Genomic DNA, 15,399 nt, shown 5'->3' with positions numbered 1-15,399 from the left:
AGTTTTTCAATTATTTGTATTATGTATGGAAATGGTAACCCTACTAAATGTTTATGGCGAATGAAAAAATTGACATTTTGCTGTTTTGTTTTGATTACGGAAGTAAATGCAAAATTTGCAATTTTTTGCATGTAAAGAAAAATAAATAACAGATTTTTTGCGTGATTCGGTTGCATTTGATACTTATATTTTTTTCAATGAATGTATACATTGTAGAGATAACGAAAGTAAACCGAACAACAAAATCGTGAATGCAATAAGTATGCACTCTGGTGTAATAGCCGGTAACATAAATCTCTACTTAACCTAACAGCAAATCATTTGCGCTTTGCTTTCAGCACCGCTTTCTTGTTAAATTCTGCGAGTTACCGCGAGCTAAGGTACTTTTAATCCGTAGTATAAAATATTTTAAATTTTGTTTCAGTTTTAAATACTTTAACGTGCCTTAACCATATTTAACGTTAGCCATGGCACTTAGTCCACGTGAATCTGGTGAATACATCGTTAAAAATGCGAAATACTTGACAGTGTATCCAGAAGGTATTGAAAAATTGGCAAATGAGGTTATTTCCCGCTTGCAGTCTGGACAACTTGATCCGAAGAACTTTTCGCAAAATGATGTGCACCCGAAGTCCACCGATGCACATGCCATTGAATGGATATTTGTGGTGGATACACTAAATTTCTGCTTCTGGACGCCAAGTAAGCAATTAATTGTATGTTTTCATTTGTAACTCTTAAATACAAAAGTATGTTTATTTTTAAATTTCCAGCCGACTACACGAAATACAAGGTCAACGGTTACACCGGCTACTTTGCTTTATGCGCTGCCATAAATCGTGCCATGGAAGAGGGCATAGATATCACCAATGCTGCGTACTATTCCACAATCGATGCCGATACATTGCGTAAAGTATTTCGTTCAGATGATGGCCAGACTTCGGTGCCACTGTTTGAACAACGTATCGCTTGCCTGCATGAGGTCGGTACAAGACTTCTGGAGAAGTGGCAAGGCAAGTTCGAGAATGTGGTACGAGCCGCAAACAATTCTGCCGCGCGTTTACTGGAGCTAGTGGTGAATGAATTTCCCTGTTTCCGCGATGAAGCTGATTACGAAGGAAAGCGCGTTTCATTGTACAAGCGCGCACAAATTCTTATCGGAGATATTTGGTCCTGTTTTGAGGGTAAAGGCTTGGGTAAATTCAATGACCTTGAAAAAATTACCATGTTTGCCGACTATCGAGTACCACAAGTGTTGATACATTTTGGCAGCTTGGAATACAAGCCGGAATTACTGCAAGTATTGAGCAAAGATACAATTTTGGAGAATGGCGATCCACGAGAAGTCGAGATTCGTGGCGCCTCCATATACATTGTGGAGCAGGCGAAAGACATCATTTTAAACAAACTTAATAATAAGGAAGTTGAGCTCAATAAGGAACATGTAAATTCAATTTTAATTGATCACTTCCTATGGGATTACCGACGCAAACACGCAGATGAGTTAGAGCACATACCATTCCACAAAGTACTAAGTGTTTACTATTGAATGTTGCTTATACAATAAATGTTACATTTGATTTTTTGTATAAAATTGTGTTTTTATTTAATTTAATGCCACCCACATTTTAAAACCCACTGACGCAACGATATTTTACAATATTTATAGCTTGATGGGTTTTGGTTTGCCAGCTTGAGCAGCTACACGCTCTTCGAAGCGCTTGTTTGCCTCAGCGCGGGACAAATTGCCCTTACGCGCATAACGCTGATTGATTAGGAATTTGACATCCATCTGTAAATTATTAAGAACACGTTTCTAATAAAATTTGGACCACTTTATTAATATGTAGTATACTTACACCCAGGGTTGATTCATGACGCTTGCGGATTGGGCGCTTGATACCATTACGATGCGCCTTCCTGTTTTGGTTGTGATTGGTGTGATTCTTTGACTTGGCCATTTTATGCTACTAAATCTGTGCAGCGGATCACATAGTTGTTGATGTTTGTTCCGATAGCATCCATTGCACCACATCCAATAGGAATTTCGTTCATCCAATTTTTGATTGGATGTGCACAAAATTAATCAACCGCAGCAAATTTAAAATGAAATAAAGAAAAATATTTGTTAGAACACATAGCATAGATACGCATTTTTGCTTTTCTCATAATTTTGTTACACTTTTATTCGTATTTTTTCAGATTTTTAAAGATTTTTTATTAATTATTAGCAATATTCCTACCTCCGTTTTTGACAGTAGAGCGGAAAAGAAAAATACTTGGGAGAAATGTCAATATTGACATTTCATTGCCTCAATAACACAGGGTTGCACTAAGAGTGTGTTCGCTACCAAAGTTTGTATAGTTTGCTTAAAAATATCTAATTTTGCTTCACAATTATTAATTTATAAAATATTTTTTCAAATTTATTAAATGCATTTTGAGCCAACCCCTCCTCTCCTGCAGCTCTTAGTCTAGGCTGCACATTACTATTAGCATCTAACTTACTTTGCGTAAGCCGTCCACTATCTGCCAACAGAGACTCCGGTAATAACCTGAGCTCAGCTTTACCCTGTGTCCCCGATAGTAGCTTGTATTTTCGTATTATCTTCCTCATACTCTGATGATATTACATACAAATCGATTGTATTGGCTACGGTAATCGATTACACAATTGTTCTTGTTTCTGTGACCGGTTCAACCTGGAGAAAACAGTACTAACGGCGCGGTTGTCATGCCAAATGATATCGATGTCATCGGCGTACGCCAGTAGTTGTACACTCTTGTAGAAGATTGTGTTATCTCTATTTAGCTCTTCAGAATTATTTTCTCCAGTAGCAGATTGAACAAGTCGCACGATTGGAAGTCGCCTTGTCTGAAATCTCGTTTGATATCAAAAGGCTCGGAGGGATCCTGACGGAGCTTTTACACTTTAATGATGAGGGGATGTGTGTCGATCCTCTTTTCGAAGGTTTTTTCCTATATTTAATGCATGACTAGTATCTGGTCAGTCGTTGATTTTTCAGGCCTGAAGCTACACTGATCCAATCAATTTGTTGGCTGTGGGCTTTAATCTTTCACACAGTACGGTCGATAGAGGTGTGTTGAGGAGGCTATTTTCATGGTAGTTGGCGCAAATTGTGGGATCTGCCTTTTCGTGGATGGGTCAGAGCACACTTAAATTATAATCGTCGGGCATGCTTTCGTCCGACCATATTCTACAAAGAAGGTAATGCATGCTTCTTATCAGTTCTTCGCCGCCGTATTTGAATAGCTCTGTCGGCAATCAATCGATCTCAGCAGCTTTGTTGTTCTTAAGACGGGTAAATGCTATTCGAATTTCTTCATGGTCGGGCAGTGGAACGTCTGCCCCAACGTCATCGATTGGAGAAATCACCATCACATTCGAATATTAAGTACTTCGCCAGACGTGGCGGATATTTGTTTCATTTATCTTCATGACATATGTCTACATATACATATGTAATTGTGCTTTGTTATCCAGGTAGAAGATCTGCAGTTGTGCGCGCTACCCTTATAGCTCAACTGAATACATATGTACATACATATGAGGGGGGTCCAATAAGTAGTACTTTCCCGAAAATCACTACTTTCAAACCGGTCGGACTCGTAGTTTTGTTTTGACTACCTGTGAAGGCGGACATGCCTGATAACTTTTGAAATTTCAAAACTGGCTACAAAGCAATAACGGTCAGTGATTAGCTTTTTTGGAGGAGCAATCGCACGGCGAAATAAAAGAGCTCAGAAATGCTGTATACTGTGAATCCTCTCCTTTGTTGGGTACCGCCAAATATGTTTTAACCATGACGCGTGTCAGTTATTTATGAGCCGCGTCCAGATGCCTCCAAATGGTAGCCATTTTCATAGCATAGCGTGGAAAAGGTCCCTGGTTTCGTTATGGCCAACCCTGAATTGAAGTTGCGCGAAGAAGCTGAGACAGTAGGCTTCACAAAAGATCGCGAGTGTCGTATACTTCATGAAATATTGAGCATAAAAAAGTTGTCGACGTGATGGGACCTCATTTTGTTTTTGCGAACAATAAGAGCACATCATAAGGAGGCGAACAGTCGAAAGAGTGAATTTTAGCTGACACCGCCCCTAGGAAGTCAAAGTTTGGAGAGATAATAGCTGTTTTATGGAATTTACAAAGAGTGTTGTACATCGAATTCCATAGGCTCTACTGTGCCGGATTGTTGGCTCACAACCTAAAAATGTTAATTTTGGGCGAAATAAAAGCTTTTCATCTTTACATTATTTAATGATCGCAAGAATAAAAACACATCTTGACTTCAATTCTACTATAGACTCATTAGATGTCTTCATTAATGACGTCATCCTTATATGTAAGTATCTGAGCACGTAATGGTTTACAGAGCTTTTTAAAAAAAGTAGGATCTGTCGAATTTCAAAGCTCAATAAATTCTTTAATTTTACGTCTGTACACGTTTACTTACCAAAATATCTAAAATAGTATCTTACTTTATTCATAAATCGTTTTATTAAAATTAATCACCTTTATTTACATATGAAGGTTACAAAGAAACTATAATACATATTTCTAAATATTCGCACTTTTTTGTTTGATTTTATCCTCTCCTTTCTATAATTTATGTAAATATACATAAATTCAACGTATTCTTATTTGCCATTATAATCGATCATCATTATTCTCTTCAACGTTCTTCCAGTTAACTAGATCTTCTGAAACTGACCCATGAAGAAGATGCCAAACTTTCGGGAACGCAGGAAATACATGAAAGCATGATCAGCAATGAAGCGTTTGCGTCTGAAACTCCTTACGGGCAAAATTCGCAAAACTAAAATGTTTTAAATATAATTATTTCCAATCTTTAAAATATTAATAGACAACATGAACCCCAAAAAATAGATGGATGGAAGAATTATATTTATTTCCACATGCATTTCGTACAAATATGATGGTTTTGTCACAAACGATTAGGTTACGATACGGTTTTCCCACGAACATCTGTTTGCATGCTGTGACAGGCGTAGAAAATCGTTAGCTGTCAAAATAACATTAACGGTAAATAACTTAATGTATAGTATACATATGTACATACGTTCAACATATACCGAGCAAGAATGATAGAGTTAAGTTTCATCACATTAACTAGAAGAACTTTTCTAAACAAATGATTTGACGAATGTCGTGCTTGACGTCACAAACCAAGTTTGCTGTCAAACGTGCTCCAAAACAGTAACAGCAAGATATTGTCATATGCTTTATTTCTATCATTATTGATACCGGGAAAATATTTAGTTACTCCAAGTCGTTATATAATAAATAATAACAGTTGTATGATGACCAACGATATATATACAAATTTATTTATTTTTTAGGTCGTTTACATATGTTCAAATATAGATATATAAAATTATTGAAGTTGAGCTCCATCATGCCTTCGTCTTCTGACCAGCAAACAGAATCAAATTGGCCTTATTTTTTATGATATAAGCAAACGGTTTGTCTGCTATGAATAGCCTGGGCGGTGGTGGACCTCCTCCCACTGAGGTTATGCGCGAAACGAGGACAGCTAAGAGAAAAAAATAGTATTTACGAAATGTCACTTTTAGTTAAATTGGAGTTGTAAAAATTTCGAAGTGAAACGATGACTTTTAAATAATAATAGAAATTAAGAATTAATTTATTTATTATTACTTAAATTTATTATTTATTAAAGTTATTAACAAATGAGATTTAAAAGTGAAAGTAATATGCGAGCAAATAACAAAAATATTAAGAAATTAAAAAAGATTATAAAAACGGAGAACTTATAGTTATAAGCAAATATTAAAAAGGGGTTTTCCCTGGCTACAAAAGTAGACCGATAGGGACCGAAAACGACTTCATATTTTTTTCGCTCTTTCGACATTTCTCTTCAGTAAGGGTAAAGATATCCAGATTTCATAATGGAAAGATATGTGTTCCAACAGCGAATCGAAATTATTAAAATTTACTGCAGAAATTCAGAGTCAGTATTCTCAACTTTAACCCTGCTTAGATAACGTTATTTTTAAGTACTGAAAAGATAACGTACGTCTGAGAGACGTATTCAAGTTTTCGTCCTTTAAGGCTGTCAATGGAAACACTTTTGCAGATATTTTTTTACGTAGATCTTTTATTTAATTATTATACTTTTATTTTGGATATTTGTTCTGCAGTTAACGACTGAAAGCGAGAATATTCCCTTTTAACGGTTGTGAGAGAGAGAACGAAAAATAAAACAAGTGTACGTCTCGCAGACGTACGTTATCTAAGCAGGGTTAAGAGCGCTACGTCCAATTTATGGACGTCATAATCGTCCTGTCAGATCAACAATTGAGCGTCTAGTGGAAAAAATTTGAATCCACATGAACAGTAAAAAATGTTCCGTGCCAGTGAAACAAAGAAGTGTCCGTTGTGTCGAGAATATTCCTGCCGCTAGCGCATCAATTGAAGAAGACCCATATCAGTCTCTCACACGTCGTTCTCAAGCGTTAGGCATCTCTGTGATGTCGTTGTGGCGAATTTTGTTAAAAGATCTTGGCCTACATTCTTACAAGATCAAACTGACGCAAGAACTAAAGCCGCTTGACCAATAGAATTGTCGTATGTTCGTGAATTGGGCTGGACAACAACTTAAACATGATCCGGATTTTCATCGAAAAATCATTTTCAGTGATGAGGCTCATTTCTAGCTGAATGCCTTCGTCCATAAGCTAAATATGCTTTATTGGTAAGGCAGCAAACCACACGTACTCTATGAGTCACCATTACATGGCGAAAAAATTACGGTTTGGTGCGGTTTATGGGCCGGCGGCGTCATTGGGCCGTACTTTTTCCGTGATGATCAAGACCGGCACGTTACTGTGAATGGGAATAGCTTAATGTAGACTTGAACAATATGTGGTTCCATCAGGTCGGTACCACAAGCCCCACAACTAATATTCGCTGAATGATTTATTGAAAACAAAATTTGGTGAACGCGTTATCTCACGAAATGGTTCAGTCAATTGGCTGCCTCGGTCGTGCGATTTGACGCCGTTAGAATATTTCCTGTGGGGCTACGTCAAATCTGTGGTCTATGCCAACAAGCCAGCGACGATTAATGATGTTCGTACGACTTCGTACTTTCACAGGAATAAAGAATTTCATTGATATCTCAAACAGTTTTTAATTTAAAAAAATTGCTTTACTTTTTCAGCGCTCTTATTGAAAACCCCGTTACATAAGAAATTTTATTAATAGTAAAAAATGTAGGAAGCAAAGAAGAAATTTAACACTACCACTTTATTTTATTAAAAACTTTACTCACAAAATTTATTTTCACTTAATTTTAAGCCTTGGTGCGCAACTATATATCAAGATTTTCAGACCTTATGACTATCGGCGGTTCAGAAAATCCAAACGCAGGAAAGTCAAATCTCCTCGAATGTCTGATGCTGAGTTCCAAAATGAATTCTTAAGGGCTTACGTGGGTTTTGAAATTTCAAAAAATTTCTTTTTTTTAGTTTCCAGAATGTTTTCCCAAAGTTTCAAGATAATCGCAATAAAGGTGTGGAGATAGAAATTTTGGGAGAACGGCCGTCAGGCTAGACCGTTCGGGTACTCCAATATTTGATCGTGTTTTTCTTGAAACATGGTTTTCAAAGTCGGTGGAAACGATTACTCAGAAATTAGTGATCAGATTGAAATTTTCTCAAAGTTCTTCCAAATAGGATGGCCTCGTGATTGATAGAATAACTTTTTTTAAGAACAACAAATATTTTCGGCGTAATTTTAATAAAATTAGACACAAAATCATACTGTTTTGTTTGCAACATTGGCAAAAATTAATTTTTTATATTTTTTCCAAATCCTTCGATTAATCAGATCCTATATTCATCGACTAACCGATAAAATTCGATTTTGTGATTTTAGAAGAATTCTTTGTTTATTATGCTGACCACTGCGATGAGACATTTTTGGGAAGAAGCCAGCTGATTTTTTTATGAAAAGTTCTCAAAATTTTTTAAAAATTTTGATCTTTTGTATACTAAAAAGTTGCAATAAATTATTTATATGGAAAAAATTGGTGAAAATATGCAATTTTTGCGTCGTCAAAACCCACGAAACCCCTTAAGACTTACTTATTTTTTTATGTAAATCAGTATACCAAATATAAATTATATTAACTAACATTCGAGAAGTAAATAAAAGTAAATTTAAAATTGTATAAAATACATTTAAGCTTTAACGCCGGGCCTTTTGTCCAGCAAAAATTAGGAAATTTGCTTTATTTTTTATTAGAAATACGAAGGGTCTGTCAGCAATAAACTTTCTGGGCGGTGGTTTAGGTAATGCTGGTCCGCTGAAGCCCAAGAAGATGGCTGTTAAGTAGAAAATACAATACGAAAATAACGGTAATAAATAAACTAAGTTAGAAAATAATTATATGCTTATTGTTATATAAGGCTATGACCATTAGTTAAGTTAGTTAGTAGTTAGTTACTTAGTGACAAGAAGTTATAGGTAAAATATATCTAAGAAATATCTGGGGGAGGAAAATACTTTTAGGTATAAGCAATGAAATTAAACTGTTTTTAATTAGGATTTTTATCTTTTACTGCATTGCATAATCTTGGATAATCTTGGCGAGCTCTGATCTGCCTACTTTCGAAATAGTAAATACGATCCTGGTCGCCAAAGGGCTATCAGATACTCAACTTTTTTAGCGCTTCGCATAAGCGAAGAGAGCGAGAGGGAGGGAGAGAAAGAAAGAGAGAGAAGAGCCAATTTTCTTCAATTTTATCTGAGGTTAACGAACTTCCTAATAATAAAACCTGGAACAGGTTTGGCATAATCCAATATGACGATATGAAAAAGGGTTTAGCTGTGGTTGTACTACACAGATTGCCTTTTATATTTCTAGATTCGAGAACAACAACATATTTTAATCGTCGAAAATCGCTTTAATAGTTTTTAAAAATATTCTCCATTAATCTATACACTTTAGCATGCATTTGAACCAATTTTCGAAGCATTTTTGTCACTCCGATTGAGGTAAATAACTTCAAAACTTCCGTTCGGAACTTGATGTGTTCCTTCCGCCTCTTCAGGGGTCGAAAAACGTTGACCTCTTATTTATTTTTTTTTTTTCGTACGGGAATAAAAAGAAATCCACCGGTGACAGGTTAAGACTCTACTGTAGATTATTCATCAAGTCGATGTTTTTTCATACCAAATAAATTTTTACTTTGTAATATAGGGAAACCACTATTATCTGTAATAGTTCTATTATCTGTAATAGTTGTTTGAGTTTTTATTTGTTTTAAGTTTTTCACAAATATGTATACAATCGATGAGTGCTTTTAAATACATTTGAGAAACGATCATCAATTTTCTGGCTTCGTACAATCCCCGGCAAACAATGGCACTCCATGAACACCACTTCTGATTAAATAGACAAACGGACGATCGACGTTGAATCTGGGTGGTGGTGGAGGGGCGATGAAGGAGCAATATTGTATCATCATAGCTGTAAATAGTAGTATAGGCAAATGTTGGTATGTAGTAACTGTTTTTAATGTTTCATACCTACATATCTTAGGTTTATATTTCTCAGAATAAACAATTAAATATTTAATTTTTAATATTTCCGGGTATACAGAAATATGAAGATCAACAACGAGATCGGGATGGGAAATTATATTTATTTAATACCTCGCAGGTAAGTGGTTTGTCCGGAAAGTAATTGGACCGAGTCGATTTAAAAAAAAAATTATTGCAGCGCTGCCTGCGCGATTTCTAAGCATTGAAGGCGTCACGGAAGGCATTCTCCGGTAAAGCCTTAAGAGCCTTTTGTTCTCAAACACTACTGCTACCACTTCGGTGTGCTTTCTGGACGAATGAGGAACTATATATTTTATACTCGTATTATTTATAAAACTTCTTAACAAATGACTGTCTAATCTCCGAAATAATAAATAAATTAAGATTCTGTCTAAGCCCATATGTTCATGCAATATTGAACGTATGCTAGTCTCACTAATGTCCATAGTTATCTTAATCTCACGATAGATCATATGACGATCTTGCAGTATCAGTTTGTCTATATCATTAATAGTTTCGAGAACAACAATTATTTTTGGACGACGTTCTCGAAATTCGTCTTGGAGTCATGTACGACCTCGATTAAATTCAGCATACCATCGATAAACACCGGTGTCTTGCTGGAGTTTAGTTAATCCACGTCGAAAGTTGTAAAAAATAATGGCGCGAAAATGTTCGCGATCAAATAACATGTTTTTTTTTTTTAATTTTTAGCTTACTGTTAAGAACACAAGTAGCGCTCGTATATCAAAACGTTCTGAGTATGTATACCATCAAAAATGTCCAACTTTTGCTTCCAGATTGCAACACTATGTATGGTAGCAAAATCCCGAAATAGAGAAGTCAAGCTATATAATTTATGAGAGAAAGAAGTCTTCAAGACCTTCATACCAAAAAAATGAATTCCTTTGCAATATAGGGAAACAACTGTTATCTCTAATAGTTTTTTGAGATTTTATTTTTTTTCCAATTTTTCACAAATAGGTATATAATTAGAAAGTGCTCTTAAATACATTTGAGAAACGATCATCAATTTTCTGGCTTCGTAAAATCCCCAGCAAACAATGGCACTCCATGAACACCACTTCTGATTAAATAGACAAATGGACGATCGACGTTGAATATGGGTGGTGGTGGTTGGGAGATGAAAGAGCCAAACGTTACCACCACAGCTGTAAATAGTAGTATAGGCAAATGTTGGTACATATATTGTAACTGTTTTTAATGTTCCATACATACATATCTTAGGTTTATATTTCTCAGAATAAACAATTAAATATTCAGTTTGTAATATTTCCGGGTACTTTACAGTTCATATTTGATCAACAGCGAGATCGGGGTGGGAAATTATGTTTATTTAATACCTCGGCGTCACGGAAGGCACTCTCCAGAATAGCCTTAAGAGCGTTTTGTTTTCAAATACTACTACCACTTCGGTGTGTTTTCTGGACGAATGAGGAACTATATATTTTATACTCGTATTATTTATAAAACTTCTTAACAAATGACTGTCTAATCTCCGAAATAATAAATAAATTAAGTTTTTGTCTAAGCCCACATGTTCATGCAATATTGAACGTATGCTAGTCTCACTAATGTTCATAGTTATCTTAATCTTACGATAGATTATATGACGATCTTGCAGTATCAGTTTGTCCATATCATTAATAGTTTCGAGAACAACAATTATTTTCGGACGACGTTCTCGAAATTCGTCTTGGAGTCATGTATGATCTCGATTAAATTCAGCATACCATCGATAAACACCGGTTTCTTGCTGGAGCTTCATCGTGACAAATTGAATTCATCTATGTACTCTTGTTGAGTTAATCCACGTCGAAAGTTGTAAAAAAAAAATAAATTTTTTGGCCGAATGAATATTTTAGCTTACTGTTAAGAACACAAATAGCTTCTTCTTCTTCTTAATTGGCGTAGACACCGCTTACGCGATTATAGCCGAGTTAACAACCGCGCGCCAGTCGTTTCTTCTTTTCGCTACGTGGCGCCAATTGGATATTCCAAGCGAAGCCAGGTCCTTCTCCACTTGGTCCTTCCAACGAAGTGGAGGTCTTCCTCTTCCTCTGCTTCCCCCGGCGGGTACTGCGTCGAATACTTTCAGAGCTGGAGTGTTTTCGTCCATTCGGACAACATGACCTAGCCAGCGTAGCCGCTGTCTTTTAATTCGCTGAACTACATATGTCAATGTCGTCGTATATCTCGTACAGCTCATCGTTCCATCGAATGCGATATTCGCCGTGGCCAACGCGCAAAGGACCATAAATCTTTCGCAGAATTTTTCTCTCGAAAACTCGCAACGTCGACTCATCCGCTGTTGACATCGTCCAAGCCTCTGCACCATATAGCAGGACGGGAATTATGAGTGACTTATAGAGTTTGGTTTTTGTCTGTCGAGAGAGGACTTTGCTTCTCAATTGCCTACTCAGTCCGAAGTAGCACCTGTTGGCAAGAGTTATCCTGCGTTGGATTTCTAGGCTGACATTGTTGGTGGTGTTTACGCTGGTTCCAAGATAGACGAAATTATCTACAACTTCAAAGTTATGACTGTCAACAGTGACGTGAGTGCCAAGTCGCGAGTGCGACGACTGTTTGTTTGATGACAGGAGATATTTCGTCTTGCCCTCGTTCACTGCCAGACCCATTCGTTTTGCTTCCTTGTCCAGCCTGGAGAAAGCAGAACTAACGGCGCGGGTGTTGAGGCCGATGATATCAATATCATCGGCATACGCCAGCAGCTGTACACTCTTATAAAAGATTGTACCTGCTCGATTAAGTTCTGCAGCTCGAACTATTTTCTCCAGCAGCAGATTGAAAAAGTCGCACGATAGGGAGTCGCCTTGTCTGAAACCTCGTTTGGTATCGAACGGCTCGGAGAGGTTCTCCCGATCCTGACGGAGCTTTTGGTGCCGCTCAACGTCAGTTTACACAGCCGTATCAGTTTTGCGGGGATACCAAATTCAGACATCGCGGCATAAAGGCAGCTCCTTTTCGTGCTGTCGAAAGCAGCTTTGAAATCGACGAAGAGGTGGTGTGTGTCGATTCTCCTTTCACGGGTCTTTTCCAAGATTTGGCGCATGGTGAATATGTGGTCGGTTGTTGATTTGCCAGGTCTAAAGCCACACTGATAAGGTCCAATCAGTTCGTTGACGGTGGCCTTTAATCTTTCACACAATACGCTCGATAGAACCTTATATGCGATGTTGAGGAGGCTAATCCCACGGTAGTTGGCGCAGATTGTGGGGTCTCCTTTTTATGGATTGGGCATAGCACACTTAAATTCCAGTCGTTGGGCATGCTTTCGTCCGACCATATTTTACAAAGAAGCTGATGCATGCTCCTTATCAGTTCTTCGCCGCCGTGTTTGAATAGCTCGGCCGGCAATCCATCGGCCCCTGCCGCTTTGTTGTTCTTCAGGCGGGTAATTGCTATTCGAACTTCTTCATGGTCGGGTAATGGAACGTCTGCTCCATCGTCATCGATTGGGGAATCGGGTTCGCCTTCTCCCGGTGTTGTGCTTTCACTGCCATTCAGCAGGCTGGAGAAGTGTTCCCTCCATAATTTAAGTATGCTCTGGGCATCGGTAACTAGATCACCTTTGGGGGTTCTACAAGAGTATCCTCCGGTCTTGAAACCTTCTGTAAGCCGCCGCATTTTTTCGTAGAATTTTCGAACATTACCCCTGTCGGCTAGCTTATCAAGCTCAATACAAATAGCGCTCGTATATAAAAACGTTCTGAGTAGGTATACCATCAAGAACTCCTACCTTTACGTTAGGGTTGTCAAATCCCGAAATAGAAAAGTCAACCTACATAATTTATGAGATAACGTCATTCTTTCGGACCTCCAAGACAAATAAGTTTTTATTTTGGCATGTAGGGAAACAACGGTTATCTCTAACATACGAGTATATGTTATCTCTAACAGTTATTTGAGATTTTATTTTTTTTCCAATTTTTCACAAATCTGTATACAATCGATGAGTGCATTTAAATACATTTGAGAAACGATCATCAATTTTCTGGCTTCGTAAAATCTCCAGCAAACAATGGCACTCCATGAACACCACTTCTGATTAAATAGACAAACGGACGATCGACGTTGAATATGGGTGGTGGTGGATAAGTGATGGTGAGGCAAAGATTTACATACATCACAGCTGTAAATAGTAGTATAGGCAAATGTTGGTATATAGTAACTGTTTTTAATGTTCCATGCATGCATATCACAATGAACAATTAAACATTCAATTTGTAATATTTCCGTGCATTTTGCAGTTCACATTTGATCAACTGTGAGATCGGGGTGGGAAATTATATTTAAATAATACCTCAAAGAAATTTCGTCACTAGATATACTAAATTTTTTAATGCCTAAGTAAGGGCAGCTGAGTACAAACTTTACAACTGATTCTGACGAGGGCTGTGGAAGAACGCCACCCCGAAAAGAGGTGGAAAGAGCGACGTCTTTTCAACAAAACAAAGAGAGAGAGGAAAAAAGACGTGAATACGAAGAGATTGAGGTGCTGGCTAGCAGGAGTTCGCCCCGAAAATTTTATTAGAAGGTAAAGTAGCAAAAAAAACGGTTTCAAGTCCGGAACCAACTTTTGTGAAGACAGGTATGGAAACCTGCAAACAGAGTACAGTTGAAATGTTTTCCGCGTTTTAGTATAGGTTGAAGAATTATTTCCAATCTGCAAAAACGCGGAAGAAGTACTGCGACGGATGAAAAAGAGCGCAACCCAAAAATCTACCGTAATAATATTGTCGTTTCGCCACTTGACCAAGACGAAGTGAAAACGAGGAGCTGGAAAGGCGCATGCTCCAACTGCTAAACACGATCTGGTATTTACGTATATTTGCTCAATGATTAGAATATGAGTATACACTGTCCTATCCACAAGACGGAAGACTTCGCAGTCTTCACTAATTATAGCGGAATTAGCCTTCGTGATATTACATATAAGGTTCATTCGACAGTATTTTGTGAAGGTCATTGTAAATAAACTGATTGGATCTTATCTGCGTGCCTTTAGAAAAGCCAAATCCACCATAGACCAGATTTTCACAAAATGGCAACTCCTGAAGAAGATCCTTGACAAACAGATCGACACCACCTTTTTGTCGATTTTAAAGCCGCTTTCGACAGCACTGAGGAGCTGCTTATTCGACGCCATGTCTAAATTTGCAGAATAACGTTGAGCACAATCATCAGCTACGGTAAAATCAAGAAAGACTTCTTCGATTCCTTGCGCTTTAGGCTTCAGACTGGATGATTTTTTGTCGTGTGTTTTCTCTATATAATGGCGGAAAAAGTGATAGGTGCCGCTAATCTGAGCCGCAGTGACATATTGCTGTCAACACAGCTTTTTCAAGTGAAGCGAAAGGAATTGGTTTTGTGGTGTACGAGAGCAAGACAAAGTACCTAAAAGCCACATAGAAGGATTATACGCGTCCTGGGAACTACTTCACGGTTGGCAGTTATAACTTTAAAAAAGTTAAGAACTTTGTATATCTCGGGACCAGTATAAATTCCAACAATCTAAGTCTGGAGATCAAGCGCAGAATAACTTTTGCCAACAAATGTTATTTTGGGATTGGTAGGCAATTGAGAAGCAGGTCCCTCTTTCTGCGAACAAATATATGACCTATTATACGCCGTAGAAACATGGACGATGACGATCCGAGATCTGACAACTTGGAGCGTTCGATAGAACTGTTCTTCACAAGATCTTTGGAGCTTTCCGCGTCATCGATGAGTATCAATGAAGA

The 15,399-nt window shown here is 37.5% G+C and overlaps 4 protein-coding genes across 13 annotated transcripts in view; 2 read left to right on the top strand and 2 right to left on the bottom strand.

Annotated features, from left to right (window-relative positions):
• The window catches only part of LOC125777750 (uncharacterized), a 207,735-nt gene that overhangs the window by 17,738 nt on the left and 174,598 nt on the right, over positions 1–15,399 (top strand). The gene's annotated exons all lie outside the window — the stretch shown is intronic.
• LOC105222903 (queuosine salvage protein) lies at positions 182–1,594 on the top strand. Its single transcript, XM_011200453.4, has 4 exons — positions 182–284; positions 339–380; positions 466–702; positions 774–1,594. Exons 3-4 carry the CDS (start codon positions 468–470, stop codon positions 1,547–1,549), a joined length of 1,011 nt encoding a protein of 336 aa, XP_011198755.2. The 5' UTR covers positions 182–284; positions 339–380; positions 466–467; the 3' UTR covers positions 1,550–1,594.
• On the bottom strand, positions 1,576–2,380 carry LOC105222902 (60S ribosomal protein L29). The gene is made up of 3 exons (XM_011200451.4): positions 2,244–2,380; positions 1,860–1,976; positions 1,576–1,792 (listed from the first exon to the last, which is right to left on the bottom strand). The coding sequence occupies exons 2-3, from the start codon at positions 1,959–1,961 to the stop codon at positions 1,664–1,666; spliced, it is 231 nt and encodes a 76-aa protein (XP_011198753.1). The 5' UTR covers positions 1,962–1,976; positions 2,244–2,380; the 3' UTR covers positions 1,576–1,663.
• LOC105222906 (serine protease inhibitor 42Dd) overlaps positions 4,513–15,399 on the bottom strand; it is a 35,559-nt gene continuing 24,672 nt past the window's right edge. For 3 of the 10 annotated variants that reach the window (XM_049453200.1, XM_011200461.4, XM_029548928.2), the window contains one exon: positions 5,359–5,576. Coding sequence is in view for 9 of the 10 variants with exons in the window: in XM_011200461.4 (XP_011198763.2) it covers positions 5,437–5,576 (140 nt within the window). In the remaining variant the exon portion in view is untranslated. Of the gene's footprint in view, positions 4,839–5,358; positions 5,577–8,245; positions 8,392–9,300; positions 9,540–10,567; positions 10,786–13,540; positions 13,788–15,399 lie in introns of those variants that run through there. The other 7 variants (XM_011200466.4, XM_029548929.2, XM_011200464.4 and 4 more) reach the window with 6 other exon arrangements.

This window comes from Bactrocera dorsalis, chromosome 3 (genome assembly GCF_023373825.1).
Source record: "Bactrocera dorsalis isolate Fly_Bdor chromosome 3, ASM2337382v1, whole genome shotgun sequence".
Lineage (NCBI taxonomy): Eukaryota > Metazoa > Arthropoda > Insecta > Diptera > Tephritidae > Bactrocera > Bactrocera dorsalis.
The sequence above is the reverse complement of the archived record's forward strand: the minus strand, read 5'-3'. Positions and strand labels throughout refer to the sequence as shown.

Bases quoted from the DNA above. Each gene is read 5' to 3' on its own strand.
- LOC105222902 (XM_011200451.4), bottom strand. From the start codon at position 1,961: ATGGCCAAGTCAAAGAATCACACCAATCACAACCAAAACAGGAAGGCG. The intron at 1,793-1,859 runs GTAAGTATACTA...AATAATTTACAG, and splicing joins GTCATGAATCAACCCTGGGT to ATGGATGTCAAATTCCTAAT.
- LOC105222903 (XM_011200453.4), top strand. From the start codon at position 468: ATGGCACTTAGTCCACGTGAATCTGGTGAATACATCGTTAAAAATGCG. The intron at 703-773 runs GTAAGCAATTAA...TTAAATTTCCAG, and splicing joins TTTCTGCTTCTGGACGCCAA to CCGACTACACGAAATACAAG.